We start from the raw sequence: 27,371 nt of genomic DNA on the forward strand, positions 1-27,371 counted from the left end.
GGCAAGGAGTCCAACCAGTCCAGATGTAACGACCCCAACTCATACCCCTTGAAAATACATTTTTTTTTTAAAAATAAGTGCAAAAAAATTCTCAGAGACCCGGGGTCCTTACAGTTCCACATCTAATTGGATAGCAAAACACCACAAAGGGACTTACAATTATCATCCACAAGAACCAAATCAAATATCTTTATTTATGAATCAAGAATCAATTCTAGAGACAATGTTCTACTTAACCAAAATTAAAGTAGCAACTGACTGAAATAAAAGAACGGAAAAGAACAGTAGAACTAAAAGACAAAAAGAAAGAGCCACTCTATCCACAAGTGAAGCTGTCAAGAACCAAATGTGACTCTCGTGCCCTCCTAGTAGCTGCCGACTTTACTGATCATCTGTTTCTAAAAAAAATCAATAAAGTAGGGTGTCAGGTTCGAAATCCTGAGCACAACTACTTCTTAGTGAAACAAGTGAGACAAAGGGTTAAGATAAGATATCATGCAACATTTGAGGGAAATACGCATATAACAATTTATAGCATTTAAGAAATTTTCTATGCAACAGTTATAAATGCTAAGTATGAAGAAACCTTAAAGCATTAACAAATCACAAACCCTTAACATACAACTGGAAGTAAACATCACATACTCACCATCATGAAATAATTGAGGTAACAATTAAAATATGTATGATCTAATGCATAGCAGAAAAATGCATGATTTTTGTGTAATGCATGAATCCTTTTGTTATCTTTCATTTAAGTTTTCCTTTTTTCCATATGCATGCCCTATTAAATGCATACAACTTTAAGTTAATCTTTTTAATTACCATTGCCCGCGGATACACCAAGCGCATATAATCCTTGATGTCAAGTTAGGTTTCCAAGGTAGCTTAACACACAATTTGTATTTTATTACTGGGTTCTAAACTTAGCCTTTGGCCGAATCATCTTCGGAACATTAGACCTCTACATCTAATGTCGGAGACACAAGGAACACCCCACGCCCACAAGTGCCACTTTCTTGGTACAAAAAACAACAGTTGTGTTGAACACACCACCCCCAGGTCAAGTGACAGACTCTCCTTAAAACCGTGGCTAGAAGAAGTTACCTCAATATCGGGTTCATGGGACAAAATAAGCCCACAGAGTTTTTTATCCTCACGGTCTCCCCAAGACCGGATCTCTAAGATCCCCGTTCTCCAGATGAAAGATCCCAGAACGTATATTACACTGTTCTTAATTATTATATTTTATTAGAAGTCAATTCTTAAGTTTTGCAATATCATATGCAAAAGTAAAGGTAAAAGCTCGCATTCCACCCCTACAAGGATCCTTACGAGACTCCAGCCCGTGGGGACAATAAGAACAGTGTAGTAGTGTGCAATACCAACCTGTGTGGTTTATGTGATGCAATCAAATATTTATGAAAAGCACCCAAGCTCACTGCTCTCCAGGCCGGTGATGGTCTATTTAGGCCATCGATGCATCACACGCCAAAACCAAAGCAGTAACAAAGAGTCTCATATCACATATGCACATACATACATGCAATGCCTTATCGAGTATGCAAATAGGCTATTCATAAGCATGTGCTTTCTAAAGGTATATGCATCTTTGCTATGTGGAATCATGAATTAACATACATGTATTCGAGCCAAACATACTCCCTTGAGTGTGTGTGCAAGTGAATGAACCCATCCATTATGCATGTTCATGTTAAATGAAGCATCAACCATCTAGCATTTGCATGATTTATTGCATAATCATAACACTGCTGCTGCTAAATTAAAATTTGCATATAGTGAGTTTGCATTCCACCTGCCTAACCAAGCAATTCATCATAAGATTGAGCTATTGGCCGGGTGTGTCAACCCCGGACCGAATGGCCTGTTGGCCGACTAACCAAACCAATCCAACTCACATGAGCATACACAATTTGCAATTACAACAAAAATAAGATTTGGATTTACATGTATACATCTTTATACTAATAAAACTTTTTTTTTTGAAACAGGTGAAAAACACTGAAAAATATCTATATAACACAATGGATTCGAAAATCCACTGTTCCGCCATGGATTTCCATCAAGCGCATGCATGAAAATCCATCTCTACCCGATCCCTCAACCATTTCACATAGAAGAACTCGTACCTTTGATGAAAAACACGAAGGGAAAAACACAAGGATGCTGATGGCGAGGGACGGCTCAATCAGGCGTTGTCGGAGTGTCTGAAATCAAAATAACGATGAAGATTATTCAAAGAACTAATATAATCCTTATGATGAAGACTATTCAAGTGACACAATTAGTTCACACGATACAACTCAGGGGCCATTTTCTGAAGTATCTCTAACATGCCTTTAAACTCATCTAATCGAAGACTGCTTTGTTGTTCTCAATCAACTCAACTTTTTTCTTTAGATAACCCTAAACTTGCCGGTTTGTGCACAAGACAAGGTGTCACGCACTAGCTGCTTGTGCAAGACACGCAGAGCCCCCTTGGTTTCTCCGAAAAGGGGGATCAGGCAGATCCCCGCTTGATATACAACAATACCATTGGGATTTGAAACAACAATGTCCCAATACAAGGTGTCGAGCACCTACTGCCCCTGCCAGGCTTGCGGAGCCCAGCAGGTGCTCCCCGAAAAGGGGGATCAGGCAGGGGCATCACCCTGCCCCTTGGCTAGAACAAGGGAGAAAAGGCGGTAGGGGCTCGCATTCCTGACAGCCGTGTGAGGGGGGCGGCAGGGCATCACCCCCGCCCACCGATCGGACAAGCAAAAACAGGGGGCGTCTACCCCCTTGTCCGATGATCGAAGGGGCGTCAGCCCCACTGTCCGATGATAGGAAAAAGGGCAGGGGCGTCGGCCCCCTGTCCGAAGGTTGGGCAAGAAAACAGGGGGCATCGGTCCCCTGTCCGATGACTGAAAAAAAAGAGCAGGGGGCGCTGGCCCCTCCCTGCCCTGTCCGAAGACTGAAAAAAAGGAGCAGGGGGCGTCGCCCCCGCCAGCCGAAAACGACGGTGGTAGGAAGGCAGCGCCCTCCTGCCGGCCGTATCTGTGTGAGGGAGATTGAGAGAGAAAGAGAGTAGAGGAGAGGGGAGGTGCGACAGGTGGCCGCCGACCTCCTGTCGGCCTCTCGGAGAACGCAGAGAGAGAGAGAGAGAGAGAGAGAGAGAGAGAGAGAGAGAGAGAGAGGAGGCGTACCTGGAAAGAGGGCCTGCATCGTCGGCCGGTGCCGTCGACCGACATCGCTGGTACCGTCGCACGCAGGGAACGAAGAGAAGGAGAGGAGAAGCAACGAAGAGGGACAAGCGACTGCAGTTAGGGTTCTTCTGTCTGAGAACCCTAACCCGTGCCCTCCTTTTAAAAAAAAAGATTGGGGGGTGGGGGTACCTAGTTCGGATCCGGGTCGGGTCCGGACCGACCCGGGTCCGGACCCGACCCGGGTCCGAGAACTTGGGTTTTACAGCCTAATTTTGTGGTCTGCATGGTTTTCCAGGCCTTTAAAGGATCCGGTCAAGAGGGGATTGTCTTAGCATTTGAATAAATAGTTCAAATAGTTGTGCTGTTGGTACTTGCTCGGTGTAGTTGCATGGTTTACAATGGTACAATGTGTTCCTATGTCACATAGACACAGACATGAGTACAGGACAAATGGACACGTTTGGTATAACACAGGAGTTTGTAAAACTAAGATGGGGACGCGACCATGTCTGTGTGCGGGTGTCATCTTAGGTGCAAATTCTGGAACAACAATTCTAATTGATTATGACAATAAATTTAAGTCGAAATTCAATATAATGTAATTATTGGTAAATTTTAAATGAGAATGCACCTACAAGTGCATATATAAGAAACAATCAAGATCATAAAAAGAAATAACTGAAGTTAAGGGTACAATGTTGATCATGTCCAACACTTGTTTTACTGAATTCATGAAGTGTCGTGGTGTGTCCTCTAGTGTTGACACAGGACACACATGCTAAGTGAATTGTCTCTGTAGCATAGATGTGTTCCTTTAATGGGAATGAAGAATCCACCTGCAGTATTATGCTTGCAGTTTTTGCTATTCTTTCTGTTTCAAGGTGTTTTTGGTACAGTCGTCTTCTTTAGCAACAAACTTTTTTCTTGTAATTCACATTCAACAGTTAATTAAGAGTTTTTAATGTATGCTGCTTCAGTGTTTGTTACAAATTTTGCTATTTTCATTGATTGTGACAAATTAGAGCGAGTAATATTTGGGGGAAAATGCTTACATTATTTTCTTCCTGTGGCTATTGGGATGTAATGATTAAAAAGGGGGCATTGCTTCATTTTTTTTACTCTAAAGATATGCTGTTTTGTTGCAGGAAGCTAGATGCTATCCATGTCTCTGCTAGAGAGGGAGAGATTGATAGCCTGATGAAGCATCTTGAACATGGAGTTGCAGTGAATTTAAAGGGTCCGTATGCGTGTTTGTTCAATGTTTTTATTGGTTCTGGAGTTCAGATTTAGGATTCTTATGCACATTGTGCTGCTCTATGTACTATTTTTTAATACTCTTGGAAGCCTTTCCCACCCTGGAAAAGGGCTGTTTGAAATTAGATCTTACTTTGTGATCATTATTTGCGTTAGTATGGTAATGACATCCAGCTTAGGGGTCGAGAACTTTCCGTTTGAGATAAGATGCTTGATTTACTGTCTGTTTTGAGTTTTATCAAGCCTTACCAACTTGTTTCAGTGTTGATTCTCCCTTATGTAGTTTCAAGTGAACCCTGGTAGATTGATGAGGTGACAAAATTGTCTGTTTGGTCATGTGAATGAATTTTGTAAGTCTTCAATTTTAACTCATGATTCTGGAGTTGAAGGAAAAAAGAAAAAAGTGATAGTTCATTTTGCAAGAAGTCAGCTGTGAAAGAAACTTCGTTGCAATCTTTTAGTCTAAAGCAGTAGTCAACCGGACCCCTAAAAAGACTAGCGGAGACTAGGCGGGGACTAGTCGGTACCCCCATTTAAAAAAAAATACAAAATTTACAAATGAAGCTATAAAATTAATAGCAAACATGCATGCATAAAATTAATCAAGGAAATACAAAGTATAACACTTGTCAAGCATAATCAGAATATATATATATATATACACACACACAAAACAAAATCATACTTTCTGCCTTTTACAGAAAAAGCAGTAGCATAGTAACACACACACATATATAAGTAACATATTTATGTAATCAGTAATAAAAATCACACACCTCTCTTTCAGACTTTAACAGAAAAATTCATCACAAAGTAATAGACACATAAAAAACATAATCAATTAAACTTAGCTATGCATGCTTTCAACCTTTCACAGAAAATCACAAAAAAAAGTAACACAAAAACATATATGTAAAATATAGTCAATATATATAATTAACTAAGCATATTTTCAGCATTTCACAGAAAAACACACATCTATGCATATCACTTGGCTTATGAAGATGAAGAAGAAGAAGAAGAACATGGGGAGGACGAAGAAGGGGTGAGAAGTATTGAGATCTGAACCTGAGGATTCAGATCTGGATTGGTTGAGAGTCCAGATCCATATTGTGTTGTAGAGTCCTTTATGTTGTAAAATTCCTGTGTTACTTGTTTGCCCCTTATATTGTATTTATGTTAGAGATAAGCATTGGGGTCGAAATTGTAAAATGTGAAACAATTATTATAAAAGGAGATCAGCTCACCCGTTTCCTATTGAGGAACGTTTTACAGGAAACCTGTCCACCTTCTTCTCCTTTATTCCTGCGGTAAATCTGGTTCAGAAATCGTGTGCCCATATTTTAATATGGTATCAGATCCGGGCCAATTGATAGAACTTCTTTGAGGTATGCCGTTATAAATCTTGATCGGCCTTTTGGGTGACCTTTTCAGAATCTTTTCTCTCTCGCTTTGGATCCCTTGTTTCTGTGTTCCTCCCTTCTTATTTTCTGTTTTCACATCATATCTAACTAACCTGATCTATATCTATCTTCTCTGTCGTTCTTCTTGATTGAATCTGGTGTGGCTGCTGTGATAAATTTATTTCTCTTGACTCTTTGGCACCTGGTTATCAGATCTGACATCAAATCAGTTTCTGATATCGTGAGTTTTGGGTATCTTTAGACCTGGTATTTCTTTCTCTCTCTCTCTCTATATATATTATCAACTTTCTTGATTGACCTACTTCTATATATATAGTACCAATACCATCAATTCAAAGCTTCCTTTGAAAGAGAAGGAAATGGGTACCTGCATGTTTGCTCATTCTGCTTTAACTGATCCCTAAAAAAAAGGCGGGGGATCTTGTTTATGTTTTGATACGTATTTGAAGTTGGTCATTTCCCTGATATTTTCAGCAGCATATCTATTTCTTATTACTGTTTCTTTCATCCCTTCTTGTTTAAAAGATTATTTAATATGGATTTGGGTTCCTGCTCTCCAAATGTCTTCCAATTTTCTTCCACAACTTGTTTATGAAAAACTCAATAATTCTAATTTTCTAATTTGGAAAAGGCAAGTTACTCTCTTTATAGGGAGTCAGGATCTATCGGGGCACGTGGATGGGTCCATCTCGGTTCCACCAACGGTTATTTTGCAGGATAAGGATGAGAAAGGACATCTCATTTCATCTCGGATCAGGAATCCGAAGTTTGTCAATTGGATGAAAAGGGATCATGCCCTATTTGCATATATCACATCGACTCTTTCACAGGAAGTCTTGATCAATATCCCATATGATTCCACGGCTATGTAGTTATGGATGTATTTGGCAAAGACTTATTCTCTGATATCAGAGTTCAAGGTAATGTTTTTGAAGCGTGAATTTCAAAATTTAAAGGACAGTAACACCACTATCTTAATAAGATTAAGAGCATAACTGATCAGTTAGCTCTAATCGGGTATGAGGTATCTCACAAAGACAAAGTATAACAAATCCTTAATGGTTTAGGGTCAGAGTACCATGTATTTTTTACCACTTGGAGTGTCTTGAAGCCTTTCCTTCTTCTTTTAAACACATGAGGCGTAAGTTACTTATGAGATCTCTTAAAGGCCTATCAGACAATACAAACAGATGGCACAAAGATTCCCAACATGTCTTTTATACTGGATCCTTCCGTGGGAGAGGCCGCGGGTTTCGTGGAGGTAGAGGACATTGAAGAAATAATATATCTGGGCGAAGTTTGTTGCCTACTCCGAATGTGCCTCCTTTAAACAATTAAGGAGGAAGATGTATCCTTGTTAAGTGTGCAAGAAACTTGGGCACATAAAAGCAAATTGCTGGTTCAAGGATGATCCCACGTCCAACACTCAATTGAATATGGTTCAAAACAAGAAAGAAGGTGGAAATACAGGGCAACAAAAAACACAATCAAGAGAGGCTAGCAATGCCACATTGGATAAAAATTTGCTATTAGCTGCTCTTAATGGTCTCACTTGAAGCAAAATCAGCACGGGATATGGTACATCAACTTGGGGGCAGCCAACCACATTAGTGGTGATATGAGTAAGTTCTCTGACTTAGTCCCTTATTATGATAAAGACAATGTTGTGAAAAGCGTTGTGGGGTAGCGCAACGCTCCACCAAAAATTGAAGCAAGGCTTAAGCCTCAATTTTTTTTTCTTTAACTTGAAAAATATCTACAAATACAAATAAATAATAGAAATGCTTTATTGATAAAGTAACAATCAATAAGAAACAAAAAATTGCAAATAAATAGCGAAATTAACATATTTTTTTTTACAAAAAATTGCAAATATCAATAGTTTTCTTTCTTTTTTTCTTTCTTTCTGTCTCTCCATCTCTCTCTCTTCCTCTTTTTTTTTTCTTTCTTTCTTCCGTTCTTCCTTCCTTTCTTTTTCTTTCTTTCTTCCATTTCTTTCTTCCTTTCTTTTCTTTTCTTTTTTCTTTTTTTTCTTTGTTGCGCTATTTACCTGTGCATGAAGGCGCAGAGTGCCTCGCCTCAAGGCGAGGCATGCTATTTGCACCTTGAGGCACATTTTTGATAACTATGATTGCAATGTAAATTGCACTTTTGTTATCATAACACATCTTCGAAGGTTTGGAGTTTGAAACTCCCATGTTTTGGAGAGCTTAGCCATACCAACTCCATTCTAGTTGTAGTCATTGCTCAATATTCTGCCTCGGTTGAAGACAACAAGACCTTTTGCTGTTTTTGCACCTTCAAGAAATTAAGGAATCTCCTAAGAAAACACAAAAAACGATAGTTGAGATTCTATCATTTGGGTTATCACCCTAATCGGCATCAGTGTAAGCAGTTAAATCTAACGAAGATGAGGAGGATAAGAAAAGCCCTTTTGTCATAATTGCACCCATGTGAACTATGGTAGGTGCATGCTGAACAAACTTGTTGCATGGACCACATGAGTGATATCAGGTCGGGTGATAGAGAGGTAGGTGAGAGATCCTATCAATTGGCGATATGCAGTAGGATCTTCAAGCAATACACCATCTTCAAGTCTTAATTTGACATTTATAATTTCTGAGGTCTCCACTTTTTTATCAGAACTCTTGACCTAGCACATATGTCAACAATCAATTTCATTTGATAGAGAATACATACTCTGGGTGAGTAGGCAACCTCAATTCCTAAAAACTATTACAAAATTCCCAAGTCAAGACATCAACATTTTTCTTTAAGACATTTAATTTAAATAACTCCTTTGTCATTTCCTGTGATAATCATGTTATAAATATATAGAAGAACAATCACAATTTTAGTATATGCTTGCTTGACAAAGAGAGCAGTGTCAGTATAACAAGTGATAAATCCTAAATTAATCAAAACATTACTGAACTTATCATACCAAACCTTAGGGACTTGTTTAAGACCATACAAAGCCTTTTTAAGCTTAAAAACTTTTTCATTAATATTAACTCCTAGAGAGGGGTCCTTGTAAGCTTCCTCACTAAGTTTTCCATTTAAAAAAGCATTTTTAACATCTAGTTGATAGATGAGTCATTGTTGGATAGAGGCAATGATAATTAAGGTTCAAACACTAGTCATACTTGCAACGAGAGCAAAGGTTTTCTCATAATCTATTCCATATTCTTCAGCATATCCTTTGACAACAAATCTTGCTTTATACCTTTGTAATGACCTGTAACTTTTGGTTTTAACTTTAAACACTCATTTACATTCTATAGGCTTCTTGCCTAGAGGAAGATCAACTATTTCCCAAGTGTTGGCTTTCCTAAGAACATTAAGTTCTATTTCTATTACTTTATTCCAAAGAGGGTATTGTTTGGCATCATTATAATGAGATGGTTCATAATAAGAGTGAAGTGTTATTAAATGTGCTCTAAAATTTGGAGAAAATAAATCGTATGATACAAATCTACTAGGAGCTTTAGATATTCGATTAGATCTCTTAAGTTGGGATTCCTCTAATGGTATGATTTGAGAGAACTTGTTAAGTGCACATAGTTGATCACCTTGACCGCGTTGAGTATAAACATGCATATCATTGGATGTATTTTCATTTAAACTTTCATTTTGATAACTTCATCAACAACCATATGTTCATTGCTAGAGCTATCATTCAAGCAAGAGTCAAACACGTCAATAGAGTTAAACTCGTCATGTCTTGGCAATAGATCAAATAGAAATGAATAATGAATTTCTTCTTTAGTTCCTTTGCTATCAAATCCATTTTCATTTTCAAGGAAGGTGGCCTCTTTAGAAACATATAGTTTGTTGTTCATTGGGTCAAAACAACGATACCTTTTTTGATTTTCCTCGTATCCCCAAAAAACACATTCAATTGCTTTTGGGGATAGTTTATCATTTGTATGAGTAAACACATAACACTTACAACCAAAGATTCTTAGTCTTAAAATTAGGAGTCATTTTAAAAAGTTTTTGAGACATTTTGTAAAGAAATTGAAGGTGTTCTATTTATTAAGTTGAGGTTAAAACAACTTTGGCTCAATATTTTTTTGTAGTGTCCCTAGAAATGAGAAGAGTTCTAGTGGTTTCAATTATATGTCTATGCTTTCTTTTCGTTAACCCATTTTGTTAAGGAGTTCTACGACAAGACCTTTGATGACAAGTACCATTTTGTTTCAAGTAATTTTGAAAATCCTTTGACAAACATTCCCCTCCTGAATTCGACCTAAGTGTAGATATGTTACTAAGAAATTGATTTTTAATCATTATATGAAATTCTTTAAAGAAAGAGAACATATCAGATTTAAGATTTAGAAAATAAACCCATGTGTATCTTGTAAAATCATCCACAAAAATAACATAATAAGAGTAACCTCCTTTTGATATGACTGGTGAAGGACCCCATACATCCGAATGCACTAATTCAAAAGGTCGAGTAGAAACAAAAGATCTATGAGGAAAGGGAGTAACTTTCATTTTTCTAAAAATGCAATATTTACAAGATATATTGTTTTCATTATATATATTTTTCAAAAAAAAGAAAAAGATACATCTTCGAAAAACTAGGATGCCTAAGTCTTTTATGTCAAGTATCAATACTTTTGTCTTATACATAATTATGAAATGACTTGGGTGGAAGTAACAAAAAATCTATAAGGTAAAGATCGCCTCTCTTATGGCCTTGCCCAATCAGCTTCCCTGACTGGAGATCTTGCACGGTGCAATCTTTAGATGAGAAAGAAGTTTTGCAACAATGGTCGAAAATTTGAGAGACAAAAAATTTTAAATTTAATTTTAGAACCCTTATTTTTGGAACAAGAAATTTTTGACAATTTTGAGAAGTTTTAGAATCAAAATTTCCAATACTATTTATTTTTAAAGAGGTTCCATCAATGGTTGAAACATACGATGAAGTAGAATTAGTGCAAACTTCGAAAAAAACATTCTTATGAGGGGTCATATAAAAGGAAGTACTCGAGTCAAGAATCGGCATGCCTGGAGGAGATGAAGAAGATGCAATGGTGGTACTTGAAGTGGAAGAAGATTTGAGAGATTGTTGAGTATCTCCGAAATTTGAGTAAGAGTGTCTTTGATATCTACTCCATTTTTGCTAGATTCTTTCTTCTTGGGTGTGATTTCTCCAACGAAAGCGATTTTGGCTTTAACCTTTGGGCAAATCGATCTAATATATCCCAGTTCATTACAATAGTGACAAATAACACCTTTCTTGTATTCACTATTATAGTTATTTTGTTTTACAAAGTGGGAGGGGGGGCTATAAGCCCTTACATTGGTACTTGACCTAGTAACTGTTGAGACATGACATCCTTGCCTGCATTCACGATCTTGATGCAGATTTATACTGGATCCGGATTTGGTCTATGCTAAAGTTATTTTCTGTTTATCATGTTTTATTATGAGTGCTGTATTGCATTTTCCAATTTTGTCACTTTCCTTATATATTAGATTGTTGTTAGTATAGGGCAATATTGTAAATGTTCATGTAAATTAGAAAGTTTCTTTAATGTAAGGAAAAGAGCCCATACGTCCCTGTTCTTGACGTTTTTGGGTATTGCAACAAAAAAAAATCTCCTTTCTCAAATCTTATTCTCTTCTTCTACTCGCTGTCAATTTCCCTTCTCAAAAAAAAAAAAAATCTTGGTCCTTCCTTTCTTTGCAGTCAACCTATATTCTCCATAGATCTTGATCTACTTCTCTTGGGTTAAAGTATTTTTCTCCTCCTTTCTTTCAGATCTGAACCTCGTTCCAGATTTGAAAGTTTTGTTCTCGGAAAGAAAACTATGGTTTCTAAATCTTTTTTTTACAAACAACAACAACAACAACAACAACAACAACAACAACTACGCCTTCATCCCAAAACAATTGGGGTCAGCGATATGAACCAAAAAAGAAATTCATTTTGGGTCTTCCACATGAATCCTTTTCCTCCAATCATTTCTATCCAACGCCATGTCCTCGGTGAGGTTCAAAGCATTCATATCCTTTCCTATCATCTCCATCCAAGTCTTCCTAGGCCTACCCCGACCTCTTTTAACTAATATATTTTCCCTCGGTGAAAATCTTTTTTTTAGATCTGTAAAAATCTTATTTTGCTTTTTAGATATGAAAACACCTTTCTCATCCTTAACCCATTGATTCGATTTTCAGATCTAGAATATTCTGTTGATTTTCAGATCTGAAGATATATTGTTTCTTCAGATATGAAAATAAAGTATTTTTTGATCAGGGTTTTGTCCAAGACACGTGACATTTATATTCACAGGAAGAAATTTGTCTTCATCGGTTTGATTTCAGATAAAAAATAAATTAGTTATTATATATTTTGAGATTTGATATATCTAACGTGTAGCAAAAAAAAGAAACTGCTGCGAAAGATTGTTTGGGCTTTCAGTATTATTTTTCTTTACTTAGCTTCATCTTCTGTTATTTCAATTTCGTCTCATTCTCTTTATCATTTGTGCCCATTTTTTTTATCGTTCGTGCCTGTTTTCTTTGTCGTTCGTGTCTGTCATGGAATCTTCGTTGTCTTTCCTTTCAGCCAGTTTCTTGAATCAACTTATTTCTGAAAAGCTTACCAATACCATTTTTCTTACCTGAAAATGTCAAATCATCCCATTTATTCGCAACCAAGATCTTTCGAGTCACTTGGATGGCTCAGTGACAACCCCACCGTAATTCATTGTGCAGGAAAAGAAAGATGATAAAGGGGCTGTGACTACTCATGTTCGGAATCCCGAATATATTTCTTGGATGAAGCGGGATCAAGCTCTTGTGGCGTATATTACTTTTACCTTGTCTTAAGAGGTTCTGATCAACATACTCGATGATTGCATTGTCATGAAACTCTGGAGTAAGTTAGTACAAACCTATTCTCAAGTTTCTGAAGCCAACATTATGTTCTTGAAGATGGAATTTCAGAATCTCAAGAAAGGTTTCATGTCTATAATAGAATACTTAAACAAGATTAAGCAGATCAAAGATCAATTAACTACCATTGGATATGCAGTATCTGAAAAGGATAAAGTGCAACAAACTTTGAATGGATTGGGACCAGAGTACAATGTTGTCTATACCACATTATTGTGCCTACCTGAGCTGCCAGACTTTGAGGCTCAGAGGTTGAAGCTGCTCATGTTTGAAAGGAACATGCCAGGAGGTTCAGGAAGCAACTCCTTCAGTGCTGATGGCCATAATATATTGATAACTGATTCCCAATGTGGTAGAGGTCAGGGAGGAATGAAAGGTGGTAGAGGGCATGGTCGATTTGGGAACCAGGGAGGTCGACGTCTACTTCCACTTCCAAATGTTCTACCTCTGACAAATCAAGGAAGAAGAATTCCCACATGTTATGTTTGCAAAAAGCCATGCCATGTAAAGAAAGATTGCTGATATAAAGATGATCCCAAATACAATTCGAAAGCTAAAGACCAAGGAAAACCAACAGATAAAGTGGGAGGACTAGAGGCAAGTTCAAAGTCCTAGAGACCGGTGGATAGACAACCTCTATTGGCAGCACTTGCGGGGCTCAATTTGAAGCAAAATGAACAGTGTGTTTGGTATGTCGATTCAGGAGCCACCAATCATATTACTAGTGATATAAGTAAATTTTGAAACTTGATTCTATATGTGCAAAATGATAGTCATTATTGGGGATAAAACTTGCCACTCCATCACTCACACTGGAAAGGTTTCTATTCCCATGTTTTCCACTAGTTTCCAATTAGCAAATGTTATTCTTGTCCCAAATATTCAAAAGAACCTAGTGTTTGTCTCTAAGTTAGTTGATGATGCCAATTCCTGTGTTGTTTTTATCCCCCTTCCGTTTATGCGAAGGATCTTCACATGAAGAGGATGTAAGCTGAAGGACAATGGCGAGAAAATATGTACATCTTCAAGGAAGATTTTGTGGCTGGATTCAATAAAAGCTTGCAACAGTCCAATAGTCTTATTTTGTCTTCATGTTTTGTCAATGAGACAATGTCGGGTGATTCTAATCTTTGGTATAGTCCTCTTGCACATTGTAATAAAGCTTTTATTAGAAAGCTTGTTTCTAATAAGTCGGTTTCTAGTGAGAGTTATGATTTCCTGAGGCAAGTTTGTCATAGTTGTCAAGTGTCTAAGAGTCATGCATTTTCATTTGTTTCCAACAATAAAAGAGCTTCTAGACCTTTTAAGATTATTCATTCTGATGTATGGGGTCTAACTCCTAAATGTTCGTCTTCTGGAAGTCGTTTCTATGTGATCTTTATTGATGACTTTTCCCTATACACTTGAATATATTTCATGAAACATAAGCATGAGGTTTTTTGGCATATTAAAAAATTTTCATGCTATGGTTCAAAATCAATTCTCTTTATCCATCTTGAATTTTCAGTGTGATGGTGGAGGTGAATACTCCTCTAATGATTTTATTGAATATCTTAAGATGAATGGTATCAATCGAAGAGTATCATGTCCTCGAACACCCCAACAGAATGGCCTTGCCGAGCGAAAGAACAAACATATTGTTGAGAGTGCTTTAGCGATGATGGACAAAGGATGCATTCCTAGTTATTTATGGACAAAGGCATTTCACACTACAGTTCACATTATAAATATGTTGCCAATGAAAATAATTCAAGACAGATCTCCATATTATGAACTTTTTTGGTAGGCAGCCCAACTATGGATTCTTGGAGGCTTATGGTTGCGTTTGTTAGGTGCACATTGATACGACTTTAAGGGATAAATTTGATAAAAGGGTACATACCTGCAAATTCGTTGGTTATGCTAATGAATATAAGGGATGTCGATGTTATGATATTCAAACTAAATGCATTTGCATATCAAGGAATATAGTTTTTGATGAAAGAAATTTTGACAACAAAGGAGATGATTACACAAAAGTGCAAGCAAATGAATATTATCGGCCTTGGCTGAGTGCTGAACTCTTTCCAGCAGAAAGTGATGAATCAACCCAAGAAAGCATTGATAGTGATTTACGTGGAACTGCGTTACATGAGCAGCAAGCTGACATTCAGCAGAATGGTGATCAAAATAACCAGCTGAAGGGGAAATTCAAAGGGAAAGTGTACAACTGCAAAAATTTGTGCAATAATACCTCTGAATCCGTGCAAGTAGAGGCTGAATCAGAAACACATCCATTGTAGCATAATATAACCAGCATTGAAGGCAACCATATGCAATTAGATGTGAGGAGAGATCCAACCAAATCAGACATCTAGTAGAGAGATGGCAACCATATGCAGTCAGATGTGAGGAGAGATCTAACCGAATCAGACATCCAGTAGAGAGATGGGTCAATTATAAAATTTTTAGTATAGATCATCAATTATTCTTGATTGCTGTCTCGAAGCACGAAGAGCCCAAAACATATTATATTGCATCAAAATTGAATAGGTGGATAAAAGCTATGAATGAAGAGATAAGGGCGTTATATGAGTGCCAAACATGGGGCATCGTTCCAAGACTTGTTGATAAAAATGTTGTGGGATCGAAGTGGGTTTGTAAGATTAAATATAAACTCGATGAAAGTATGGAAAGATACAAAGCCAGGTCCGTGGCAAAAGGTTTCACATAGGAATACGAGCTGGACTATGATGAAACCTTCAGTCCAGTGGTGAAAATGGGGACCATACGCATTATGTTATCTCTTGGACGTTAAGCCAACTTGATGTTAAGAATGCATTTTTACATGGGAACTTGAAGAAGGCAGTCTATATGGAGCAACCTCAGAGATATAGTGAAAAAGATTTCTATCGCTATGTATGCAAATTGAATAGGGCTATATATGGTCTTAAGCAAGCATCCAGATCTTGGTTTGAGAGCTTCTCCCTTGAGATTAAAAGGCATGAATTTGCCAGATTACAACTTGATCACTCTCTTTTTATATACAAGCTATGTCACAGGGATTCGGCTAGCAGGGTGCCGCACCCGCGTCGACGCGACTCGACGCGTGTGCGTGTGCGGGTGAGGCCAACCCTATCCTGGGTGCGTTGACCGCACCCAGGATCATTTAGGTCCATTCTTGTTTTGGATTTTTTTTTAAAAAAAAAAAATTGCCCAAATGGGTTGCGATTTTTTTTTTAAAAAGTAATGCTGACAGCAGTCAGCTGCTGACAGCAGCTGTCTGTCAGCTGCTGACAGCTGCAGCAGCTGTCTGTCAGTTGCAGCAACTGACCCCCTTTATATATATATATATATATATATATATATATATATATTTACATTTTTTCCCCTGCCGCACCCCCCGCACCCGGGTTTTTTGGAAGTGCCGAATCCCCGCACCCGCGCCCGCACCTGCACCCATGTGACATAGTATACAAGGGTAAAGGTTGGCTAATTGTTTTACTCATCTATATAGATGATATAATACTTGCAAGAAATTCTGAGGAGCATATAGCGGAAATCAAAGAAATCTTAAGCCATAGGTTTAAGATGAAGGATCTGGGTAAGCCAAAATATTTCTTGGGAGTTGAAGTTGATATAGGAAAGGACAAATTGGTGTTAATCCAACATAAATATACTATTGATTTATTGAACAAAGCCGACATGAAAGACTGTAAGCCTCTCTTAACTCCCAGTCTATTGAATCAGAAACTTAGTCGTGATGAAGGAAATTTATATGATGATCCTACAAAGTAAAGGAGTATCGTGTGTATGCTACAATACCTTACATTCACAATATTAATATTGTTTGTGAACCAAGTGTCACAATACATGCATGCTCTAAAAACCAGCCATGTGGAAGCTGTCAAGAGGATACTTCGGTACCTTAAAGGTACTTTGGGTGATGGTCTGTGTTACAAGAGAGGAAGTCGAACAAATAATATTGTGACCATAATGGCTTATTCAGACGCAGATTGAGCAGGTGATCCAGATGAACGAAGATCAGTTTTAGGATATAGTGTATTTCTTGGAACTAATCTTCTTTCATGGAGTAGTAAGAAACATAAGGTAATTGCATGATCTAGTACATAAGCTAAGTACGAGGTAATGGCTAAAACAACTTTAGAGATAACATGGGTTAGATACTTGCTTGGGGAATAAGGTCCAAACATGCTATGTTCCATATTATTCTATGATAATCAGAGTGCTATTAAGATCTCTCTTAATCCCATTCAGCATGGGAGAACTAAGCATATTGAAATAGATCAACATTTCATTCAGAGCAAAATTGAGAATGGAGAGATGGAGGCCAAGTTCATTGGAACGGAAGAGCAAATGGCCTTTTGTTTACAAAAGGCTTGAGTAGTTATGGTTTTAAAGAACAAGTTGTCTAGGGTTCTCACCATGCACATCTTGAGGGAGGCTGTTGAGACATGACATCCTTGCCTGGATTCACGATCTTGATCTAGATTCATACTGGATCCAAATTTGATCTATGTTGAAGTTATTTTCTGTTTATCATGTTTTATTATGAGTGCTGTATTGTATTTTCCAGTTGTGCCTCTTTTCTTGTATATTAGATTGTTAATATAGGGCAATACTGTAAATGTTCATGTAAATTAAAAAGTTTCTTTAATGTAAGGAAAAGAGCTCAGACGTTTCCTGTTGTTGATGTTTTGAAGTATTGCAACAATTTCTTCTTCTCTCCATCATCTTTTTCTTCCAAACAAAGATTCAGTTTTACAATAACGGCTAAAACATCATCACTCTTATTAGTCATGCAAAGGCGAGTTTCTTCTTGGCATACAAAGGCGTAGCGGGGGGGGGGGGCAGGACTGGGCTGTAGCCCAGTCCTGCCTCCCAAAACAGTTAATTTTTTTTTTAAATGCCCTGTCCTAGCCCAGCCCTGATTCCATATGAAATAGACTTTTATCCATTTTTGTAGCCCAGCCCTAACGGCAACAAATAGTTTGATTCGTCCATATGAAATAGATTTTTATTAATAATTGTAGCCATTTTTTATTTTATCTCAAAATAAATTTCTGGGGGCGCTGCCCCCGAACCCCCAACTACCACACAATTTTTTTTTCCTACGCCCCTGTTTGCCCCCCCCCCCCCCCCCCTCACATGAATCCTAGCTACACCACTGTTGGCATACCTTGGCATGAGCATCTTCAAGCGGCATAGCTTTGGTCTTGTGAATAACAAAGGACCTTACTTGTTCAAATTCTAGTCTTAGACTATAGAGGAATTAAAAGAAGTATTATTTCTCAACTTGCTCTCTTCTAAGTTCAATATCTTCAGGAGCTACCCATTTTGGCTTAAGTAGTGACATTTCGTCCTAAAGAGGAGACAAAATGCTAAAATAATCATGGACACGCATATCCTCTTGTTCAGGTGTTCTAATTTTGTCTTGACAAAAATATTGTCTAACAAGATCTTTTTGGGTATACATACCCTTAAGCAATAACCAAGCTTCATTAACTCTTCTAAACTTAGCAATGTTGACACATATCTTTAAGTCAACATTATTCATGAACCATGCCAAAATTTTAACATGGTTGTTTTTCCAATTTTCTTCCTTTATTTGGTCTTCATGGATAACTTTAACTTTATCATATCTTTCAAGGGCCTTCTCAACTCCTTCTTTGATTTTGGTAAGCTTTAAAGCGGGTTCAAGAGCAATACCCATCACGAATCTCCAAAGTTTCTTGCCTTTGAGGTGATTCTTAATGTTCGAAGCCGACATCATATAGTTGGCTCCATTAAGTTTGTAGGAGAGCTCTATTCTTGCTTCATGCTCTATGACGAAAAAGAGTTGGGTTATAATGTGTCACATTATAGACGGCTTTATGTTGTAAAATTCCGAAGTTACTTATTTGCCCCTTATATTGTAGTATGTTAGAGATAAGCATTGGTGTCAAAATTATAAAATGTGAAACAATTATTATAAAAGGAGATCAGCCCACACATTTCCTATTGAGGAAACATTTTACATGAAACCTGTCCACCTTCTTCTCCTTCTTTATTCCTGAGGTAAATCTGGTTCAGAAATCATGTGCCATATTTTAATAATAAGGGGCGAAAAAAAGAGGGAGGAGGGGAGAAGGCGAAGAGAAGAATAGGGTGAGGAAGAAGAGGAAGGGGAGGAAGAGAGAGAGAGTTTTAAAACCCCGACCCCCTTCGTAAAACATTAGAAAAAAACAAAATGGTTAAACTGCCCTTGCACCTAGGCGAGGGAGCTTAGTCGCTGACTAAGTGCTCTAGTCGGCGCCTATGTCACAGGGATTCGGCTAGGAGGGTGCCGCACCCGCGTCGACGCGACTCGACGCGGGTGCGGGTGTGGGTGCCGCACCGGGTGCGGTCAACTCGATCCTGGGTGCGTTGACCGCACCCAGGATCATTAATGTCCATTTTAAAAAAAAAAAAATTGCCCAAATGGGCTTCGAATTTTTTTTTAAAAAACTTTATGCTAGTCTGTCAGCTGCCTAGCATAAAGTAAGTTTTTCAGTTTTCACGCACAGCTGCTGACAGCAGCTGTCAGCACAGCTGCTGACAGCAGCTGTCAGCTGTGCTGTCAGCACAGCTGCAGCAGCTGTCTGTCAGCTGCTGTCAGCAGCTGCCTGTCAGCTGCTGACAGCAGCTGCCTGACAGCTGCAAAGTTTAAAAAAAAAACCCCGCCTATTCCCCAACCCCCTTTATATATATATATATATATTACTTATTACATTTTTGCCCCTGCCGCACCCCCGCACCCGGGTTTTTTGGAAGTGCCGAATCCCCGCACCCGCACCCGCGCCCGCACCCGCACCCATGTGACATAGGTCGGCGCCTAGTTGATAAAATTGATATCCCATCAGGAAGGTACCTAGGAACTCAGCTGCCTAGGCCTTTTTCTGGTGACTACCCTCACTAAGTGTCTAGTTTGCACTTTTGACTTCATGGCTTGCAATTGGGAAGTTTCAATGAAGATGTTAATGTTTCAACTTCATTAATTACAGACAAATTTCAATGGATATTATAACATTGTGCCGCTGAACCTGGAGAGATTCTGAATATTTGTTTAGGAGGATGAGTGACTTCTTTGACACTGGGATCTGGCAATGTAGTGAATATCACACCCCAACTTTGCAGAAGTTTATGGCTTCTGTTGTTCCTGTTGCTTGAGTTCCGGTGGGTACCATGTCCTTAATTCCATATGCTGTCATGTCTGGGCAGTGAGTTTTGAATGGTGGAGAAGTTGGGAGAAAGTGGAGGTGATAACAACGGTGGCTAGGAGGTGTCAAGCATGAGTGGGTGTTTATGAGAAGTGAGGCTTCTATTGATGGGCTTATGCATCTCAGTCATAGATAGGGGTGTCAACGGGTCGGGTTTGGTTCGGACCCAGGTGGAACCAGACTTGGACCAGATTTTCGGGTATGGTATCGGGTCTGGACCCGGGTCTAATCGGGTCCTATAAGAAAAACCATACCCAGACCCGATAAGAACTACATGAACCAAACCCAGACCATACCCAGTAAAACCATATTTTTTTTATCATTTTTACATTGAAAAATTGCGGATTTTAATTGGAATTTGGGTCGGGTCCGGGTCTGGTATAAAATTTCACAAACTATACCCGGGTCCATATATTATTCGGATCTTCGGGTCCGGACCCAAGTCTTATTTGGGTCTTCTTATTTATCACCATACCTGGACCCTATAGGGTTTGGTTTGGGTCGGGTCCGGGTAAACCAGGCCCGTTGACACCCCTAGTCATAGAAGATTGCGGAACATGATGAAGAAAAGGAAGAAAACAAAAAATAGGAGCAAATGATAGAGACAACAGAATATATGCAATGATGGGATATTTATCTGGTGTCTTGGGTCACAATCTCTATGTTTTATGGATGTGGTTGCTATTTGCAATCTTTGTTGCTTTAGCCTGATAGTTTTTCTTGTTTTATCTATTGCAAATTTCTTATTCAATCTGATGGTAGTAAACATAATCCATTCTGGAAGCATTTTCTCTTCTTGATTTTAAGAAAAATAAAAAATGTCTTTGATTTTCATTCAAAAATTTGGTTGTCTTATAACTGTTCATGACTTGGCAATTGACCTTGGTCCTAACATGGATTGAGGTTCTGCTGGACCTTGGTGGTTCTCAGAAATTAACTTTGAGGCTTGTTGAACAGGCGGTGGGAACAGAAAACTGTAGCCAAATGTTTGAAGTGGACTGTGCCATTTTGGAATTTTTTGAGGTTTACTTGTGATTTGTCTTGACTTGGGGATCAACTGTATGCCTTGGTTTATTTAGCCATTTTTAGCCAATGGGTGTCACCTATGCCTTGTAATTACCTGATCAGTTCATCTGAGGCAGTCTGCAGCCTGATTTGTCTCAAGTCCCATGGATCCAAGTGATGGGGAGACTTTCCTGGTGGACAAGGAGGGGCTCCCTCGTGGAGTTTTACACTGCGGAAACCGAAATAGGTCCATGGTCAACATGGCACCTCTCGGCCCGTATCTGGGATGTCCAAACCAGAAAGGTGGTATCTCCTCACATAAATGAAAAAAAGTTCCATGGGCCCAATGCTGGGAAGACCATGTAAATATTGTTTTATTCATCTTGGTAATTGATATTACAAATTAATATCCTCTAAGTGGCCATTTGTTGTCATGTTAATTTCATAATGCTGATAACTATATATAACTGTTGTCGTTTGTATTTGGTGATTTTTTCTATATGCTTCATGTTTACTCATCGATGACTAGATTTGGGTAATCAGGATCACTTTGATTATTTATTGCGCTCAAGCTGAATGCCCTATAGGGCACTGGATAGTTGACTCCCATCTTTGCATCTTCTTCGAGGGAGCCCTTCCCGTGAAAATGGTGCATCTTCGTTGCCCAAAAAATGAAATTTGCATGTTCTAGGTAAACTGGTTCTCTTGATCAATGTGGAGATACTTGCATGGTTTTACATGTTTATACCTTTGTTCCAAAGTTTTTGAACATTATTTTATCTCAATGATATGAATTCTGAACTCAAGTTGCGATATCAAGTTTTTTATATTAAAACCTTTTCAAGTTGCAAAAGGTGACTTCATTAGTTTGTACTAATGCAAAAGGATGATGAAAATTTGGATTCTAGATTGACTGAGGTTGTGCTTTTCTTGCAAGTACTGGATCCTATATGTCAGTTATCTGCTCAACTTGAAATCCTAGCAACATTCAGATGCAAGGAAGTTCTGCATAATCTAGTGACTGAGTGAACATGCCTTAAGTTGAAGGGTTCCAACACATGAAAAAGTTAATCCTTAGAAAAATTGAGCAGCCCCAATTACTAATTATTTGTGGGCACATCATGATTCATGGTCGGTGCTGTTACCTTGTCTCTACAAAATTAGGGATCAGTAGCATTTTTTAGTCTATCCCAACTGTATGCACATCTTGATGGGATTGTATTTTGGTGTTTTGTTTTTACTGGTCCAAAGAATTCATACCTAATTTGATTTCTAATATGCACACGGTGCTAGAAAATTTGGTTGGCCCTTGTACACCACACACTATTTTGTATCAAGTGCACGATTCACAAGAGTATAGATTCATTCTTATAGATGTTCTTGCTCATTACCATGTCAGAATTTCCTTTACTTTCAATTCGAAGTCCCATTTGGTATTTAGATGGAGGTATATTTTTGTGCAGCAGTTTCAAGAAATGATTGTGATCGCTATATTATAATTTCTAGTTTATCATTTATCAACATGAATGAACTGCATACTTGAGCTTGAAATACATGATTATTTAGAATCTTTCTTCCTGAGGCTATGCCATTTTTGCATGTGCAAGTGCATCGGCAGTATTTTTTTAATTGCCTCCTTTTTTTTTGTAATTTTCTGGTGCCATGCAGTGAGACGATTCATCATATACCTTGTTTTATGTAGGCTTCATGCTTGTGGTTGAGTTCTATCTCCTGCTTCACAGCTTTCTAGTAGGATCAAGTTTGCCCAGTTCAGATTTGACAAGTCTTTTAGCACTGCTAGACGTTGAAGCTATTGTTAGAATTCTTTAAATAAGTGACTTCTTTAATCAAGAATCATTCTGAACACTAACAGTCTTGTTGTTTGCAGACAGTGATGGAAGGACTGCACTACACTGGGCAGTAGACCGTGGCCACTTAAATGCTGTTGAACTGCTTGTGAGTAAGCATGCAGAAGTGAATGTCAAGGTAATGCTAAAAGGTCTTTTTTCCCTTTTTCGTCCTAGAAAATTTTCACCATGAAACAGAAAGAAAGATCTCAGACCATTGTTTGTGTTTCAACTTTTAACAAAAAACATTCTAGCAAGCCATTAGGCATTTCATGCCCGACATTGAGAATGTTCAGATGCCCCTGTTCACTCATGACGTTCATGGTTTTGTTCATCTCTCCTGCCTGCGTTTTTCCGACATCTATTCTGCACGTGTTGGATGAAGGACCATTTCTCCAGTTTAGCTTTTTCTCAACTTAGTTCTTCCATATGTTGCATATCATGGTAAAAATGGATTTGGCTTCACAACTTTAGTGGTAACAAATCATGCTCTAATGATCCTCTACACTGAGACCCTTGGTTCTTGGATAATTCATCCACGTCAATGCTCCTCATGCCACCAATCTAAGACTGTCCACGTTTCACCAAACAGACCAAGGTAATAAGCCAATACGTTTTCTCAATCTCTGAGCCTATCATGAGCTCAGCCTAATCTCAGGTGCACCATCATATAATTGTTGCGTTGGCTTTGCATGCAATCCCAATTCTCTTGTTTTCTGATGAAACCAAAACATGCAGGATAATGAAGGCCAAACTCCTTTGCACTATGCAGCTTTGTGTGAGAGACAGGCGATTTGTGAATATCTTATCAACCATGACGGTGACCTTAGCATTGAGGACAATGATGGTAACACCCCTCGTAGTCTCTGCACTTTGACGTGGCCATGCATGCAGTGAAACATATTGCTAAACTACAATGTCCCCTTTTCATTTTTTTTCATTTTCAGCATTTCTAGTTTAAAATTTCAATCTCGCTGATCTTCCTTTTCGATGTGTATAGTGTTTCACTGACACATGTCTATCTAGATACATTCAGTCCATTAATGTGATTCGTTTGTCATTCTGGAACGTATATTTCCATGACATTCGTGCTGGAGAGAGGTATTTTGGCGAGATTGTGTATTTTCATGTATTACAGGTACAGAAACATACTCGTCCCTTTTCGTCTATTGCCGGAGTTGAAACAAACTAAATCTTACCCTTCTTTTACCAGGCTAACACTAAATTCTTTCTAGGGTAATGCAATTCTTCCTACTGAAATATGTATACAAATGGGTTTTGGTGGTTTTGGGTACTTGTTTGACCAAACTGACCCATAGATGTGTACAACTTGATTGATTTGCTAGGAATCGATGTTTGGAGCATGTTTTTCTGATTAAAAATTATGATTTTTTGAGCCTTTAATTTTTATAAAAATACTGGGACATGATTTTCAAACCCTATAAAATTCTACCCTGGCTTTGAATTGGATGATCTAGATATAATCAAGCAATCACATGCATCTGTGCTGTCAGAACCAAAGAAAAACAAAAATAACTCTGAAAAGCCAGTTTGTATATTTGGTTTGCGTATTTTAGTGGGAAGAATTGTATGGCCCATGCCTTCTATGATATCCTAGTGTTGATCTATTTCACTCTGGTCTAATGTCCTTTCCACATGCTATACTTAATGGGAAACTGCTCGACTATTTGATTACTTTGGTGCTGTGTTCATGTGACATTGTTCAAAGAATCATAGAAACAATAAAACCATGAGATCTCACCAGGTACTCCGGCTATTTGATTACTTTGGTGCTGAATCATCTCAAGCAATATATGACTGGAGCACCTGATCTTAGGCAGTCGTAAACCATCATTTTTGGGATTTTACTTTCCGCTAGTTAAGTGAAAATCGTGAGATCAATCACCTTTTCATTTTTTGATGAAGGTATCAAGGAAATCTTGTAGTGAATCATATTTAAAAAATAAAAAATGACCATACAAAACAGCAAAAATGATGCATAGATGTGTACAAATTTTTTAATGCCCCGTATTTTTTTGAAATCCGTCCCATGTCTAAATTTGCAAATGTTTTGCTTTAAAAGCACTATTTTACCATTCATATAAGCAATTTTTTTTAAATATGTGATTATTTTTTATAAATATGATTTTTCTCTTAAATATGTTAATATGCAACATTTCTTTCAAATATGTGATTTTCTTCGGAGTTTTGCGCGATATGCTATTACGCTCTTTGGATATCGCAATCTCACTAAAAACTATATTTGCATGATGTTTTTGCATAAATCTTGAAATTTGCATAAACTAATATGCAAATATGCTAGTTTTCATCTCAATAAAGTAGGTCTGTCTATCATACACATGCATTTTCTTTGTTTTGTAATTTTTTTGCGAAGTTACACTCTTTGCATCGTGCAAATAACTGAAAACCCTATGATTTTTGCATAAATAGTAAAAAAATCATGAGGAAACATGCAAAACTTTCTTTATGATATGATCCTTTAGGAGATCTGTAAATGTGAAGAATTTTGCATATTACAATACAAACTTGACGAATATAACTTGCAAACCTTTGTTAAGCAAATATTCTTCAAAGAGATTCGCAAATGTATGTTATTATATTATTTTTTCTTATTTAAATGATGCATGCCATGCTTTACTTACATGCACGACATAAGATTGTTTCTCTTTTCGCCAATTCTGTGGGTACTACACAAACAACCCGGCCTCAATGGCAAAGGCCCAGAATGTACATTCAAATTTGTAGTTTATTAACCTGGCTTTGCACACATCTCCATTCCCGAGTTTGAGGCGATCCAACATCAAGAGAACCTAATATATCAAAATACCTTCAGCTGAAGTCTTATACCTCTAGAAGTCTTATAACTCCAGTTTGTAGCCGTATACCTTCCACATCATGGACCTCAGTGGTAGTCATGTCCCCTATCTTCGAGGTTGGAAAAAAATCACCTTTCAAGTTATAAAGTAACCCCCCAAGCCGTGAAGTATTGTAAGAACAAGAGAATTAATTTATAATTTATATTTATTTCATTAATTTCTTCATCAATAACATGAATGGCCATTCATGCGTTACAATACATACCACCCTATGGTTGCAGTGATAGCCAATTCTCTTATCTTTGTAGTGAGGGAGAAGCAACCTTCCGTACTTTAAATAAACTTTTCATAAAACCAGAAATATCACTTATCCTTTCATTGTAAACATCATTAAAATTAATGTATGTATCAATCTTTATTTTATTAATTTTATTGCTTTAAATGCATAAACTCGATTAATCATTTACAAGGTTGCATGCCTCTAATTTGGGCACAATCATGCTTGATTCCATATATTATCAATATGCATATCAAGCATACCACAATATTATGCATAAACATAATTCAATATCAATTTGTATATTTCAATCTCATGCATTGACATATTTTTTGACATAATTCAACTCATGCATTAGAATAAATCAATAACATGCATGGTCATTAGCATGCATGTATTTTATCATGTTGCTTACATGCACTTCATTGACATATCATCATGTCATATAGCATAACATTAAACAATGCATACACTTCGTATACAGAAACCAGCCAGCTCCCTAACACGGGACCAGTTGTGCAGAAATTTCTGTGCTGTTATACTAGTTATCCACAATTGTACACCATGAGTCTGAGTCCCAAATTTTTAGAGGTATTCACGTGTTAGATTTCAAACTACAAAAACCTCATCCTTGAATTCATTGTAAATTGAAAATATACAACACAAAAACTGAAATATGTTTGAAAGTGAAGTCGGGAACCGAATATTGGTGTATAGGTTAGGTTGGCTGGATCAACTTGATGGTCCTCCTCCAAACAGTAGCTCCACCACCTCTAATGGAGGTCTTCACATATGAGGGAGGAAGGAGAAGAGACAAGGGAGTAGTAGGGGTTCGAATTTAGGAAAGAGAGAGTAGAGAGACAAAACAAGGGAGAAACTAAGGGGGGAAGTGAATGGGCTCCTCTCTTATAGGTGTTTAGGGATTTCTAATTCCCATATGGTGAGTTTCAAAATTTCCTTTCAACACTAAAATTCTAGAATTTAGTTTATTATTTGACATTCTCCAAAAAATCCTAGGCCTAATTGACTTAGTAATGCATTTTGATTTTTTTTTGAAAATATCTGACCATGCTAGTTTAGAATCTAGGCAAGTTTTTGGATTCTCTTTGACTTGCTTCAAAGTAGAAGCTTCAACTAACCAAGAGGGGCCCACTAAGGGGGACATCCCACCCTAGGGATCCTCTTTACCAAACTAAATAAAATCCTAATTTTTATTTCCAAGTCTATTGCTAATTAGCCTTGATTTTAATTTAGGAAAATTGGTAATTTTTTGACTTCTGTTAAAGTAAATATTTTCTTAGAAATTTTTAGAATTATCAAAGCAAATGTTTTGCCAAGTAGGATGGCTTTAAGTAGGGGGATGTCCCA

General features: G+C 37.7%; 1 protein-coding gene across 2 annotated transcripts in view; it reads left to right on the plus strand.

Moving 5' to 3' along the window:
- LOC149845097 (acyl-CoA-binding domain-containing protein 1-like) overlaps positions 1-23,949 on the plus strand; it is a 42,751-nt gene extending 18,802 nt beyond the window's left edge. For both annotated transcript variants that reach the window (XM_089997461.1, XM_089997462.1), the window contains 3 exons: positions 4,352-4,443; positions 22,931-23,028; positions 23,628-23,949. In XM_089997461.1, coding sequence (XP_089853587.1) covers positions 4,352-4,443; positions 22,931-23,028; positions 23,628-23,786 — 349 coding nt within the window. In that variant the 3' untranslated portion in view covers positions 23,787-23,949. The remainder of the gene's footprint in view (positions 1-4,351; positions 4,444-22,930; positions 23,029-23,627) is intronic.
- Positions 23,950-27,371: the final 3,422 nt, after the last annotated feature.

Source organism: Nuphar pumila, chromosome 2 (genome assembly GCF_984573655.1).
Source record: "Nuphar pumila chromosome 2, dmNupPumi1.hap1.1, whole genome shotgun sequence".
Lineage (NCBI taxonomy): Eukaryota > Viridiplantae > Streptophyta > Magnoliopsida > Nymphaeales > Nymphaeaceae > Nuphar > Nuphar pumila.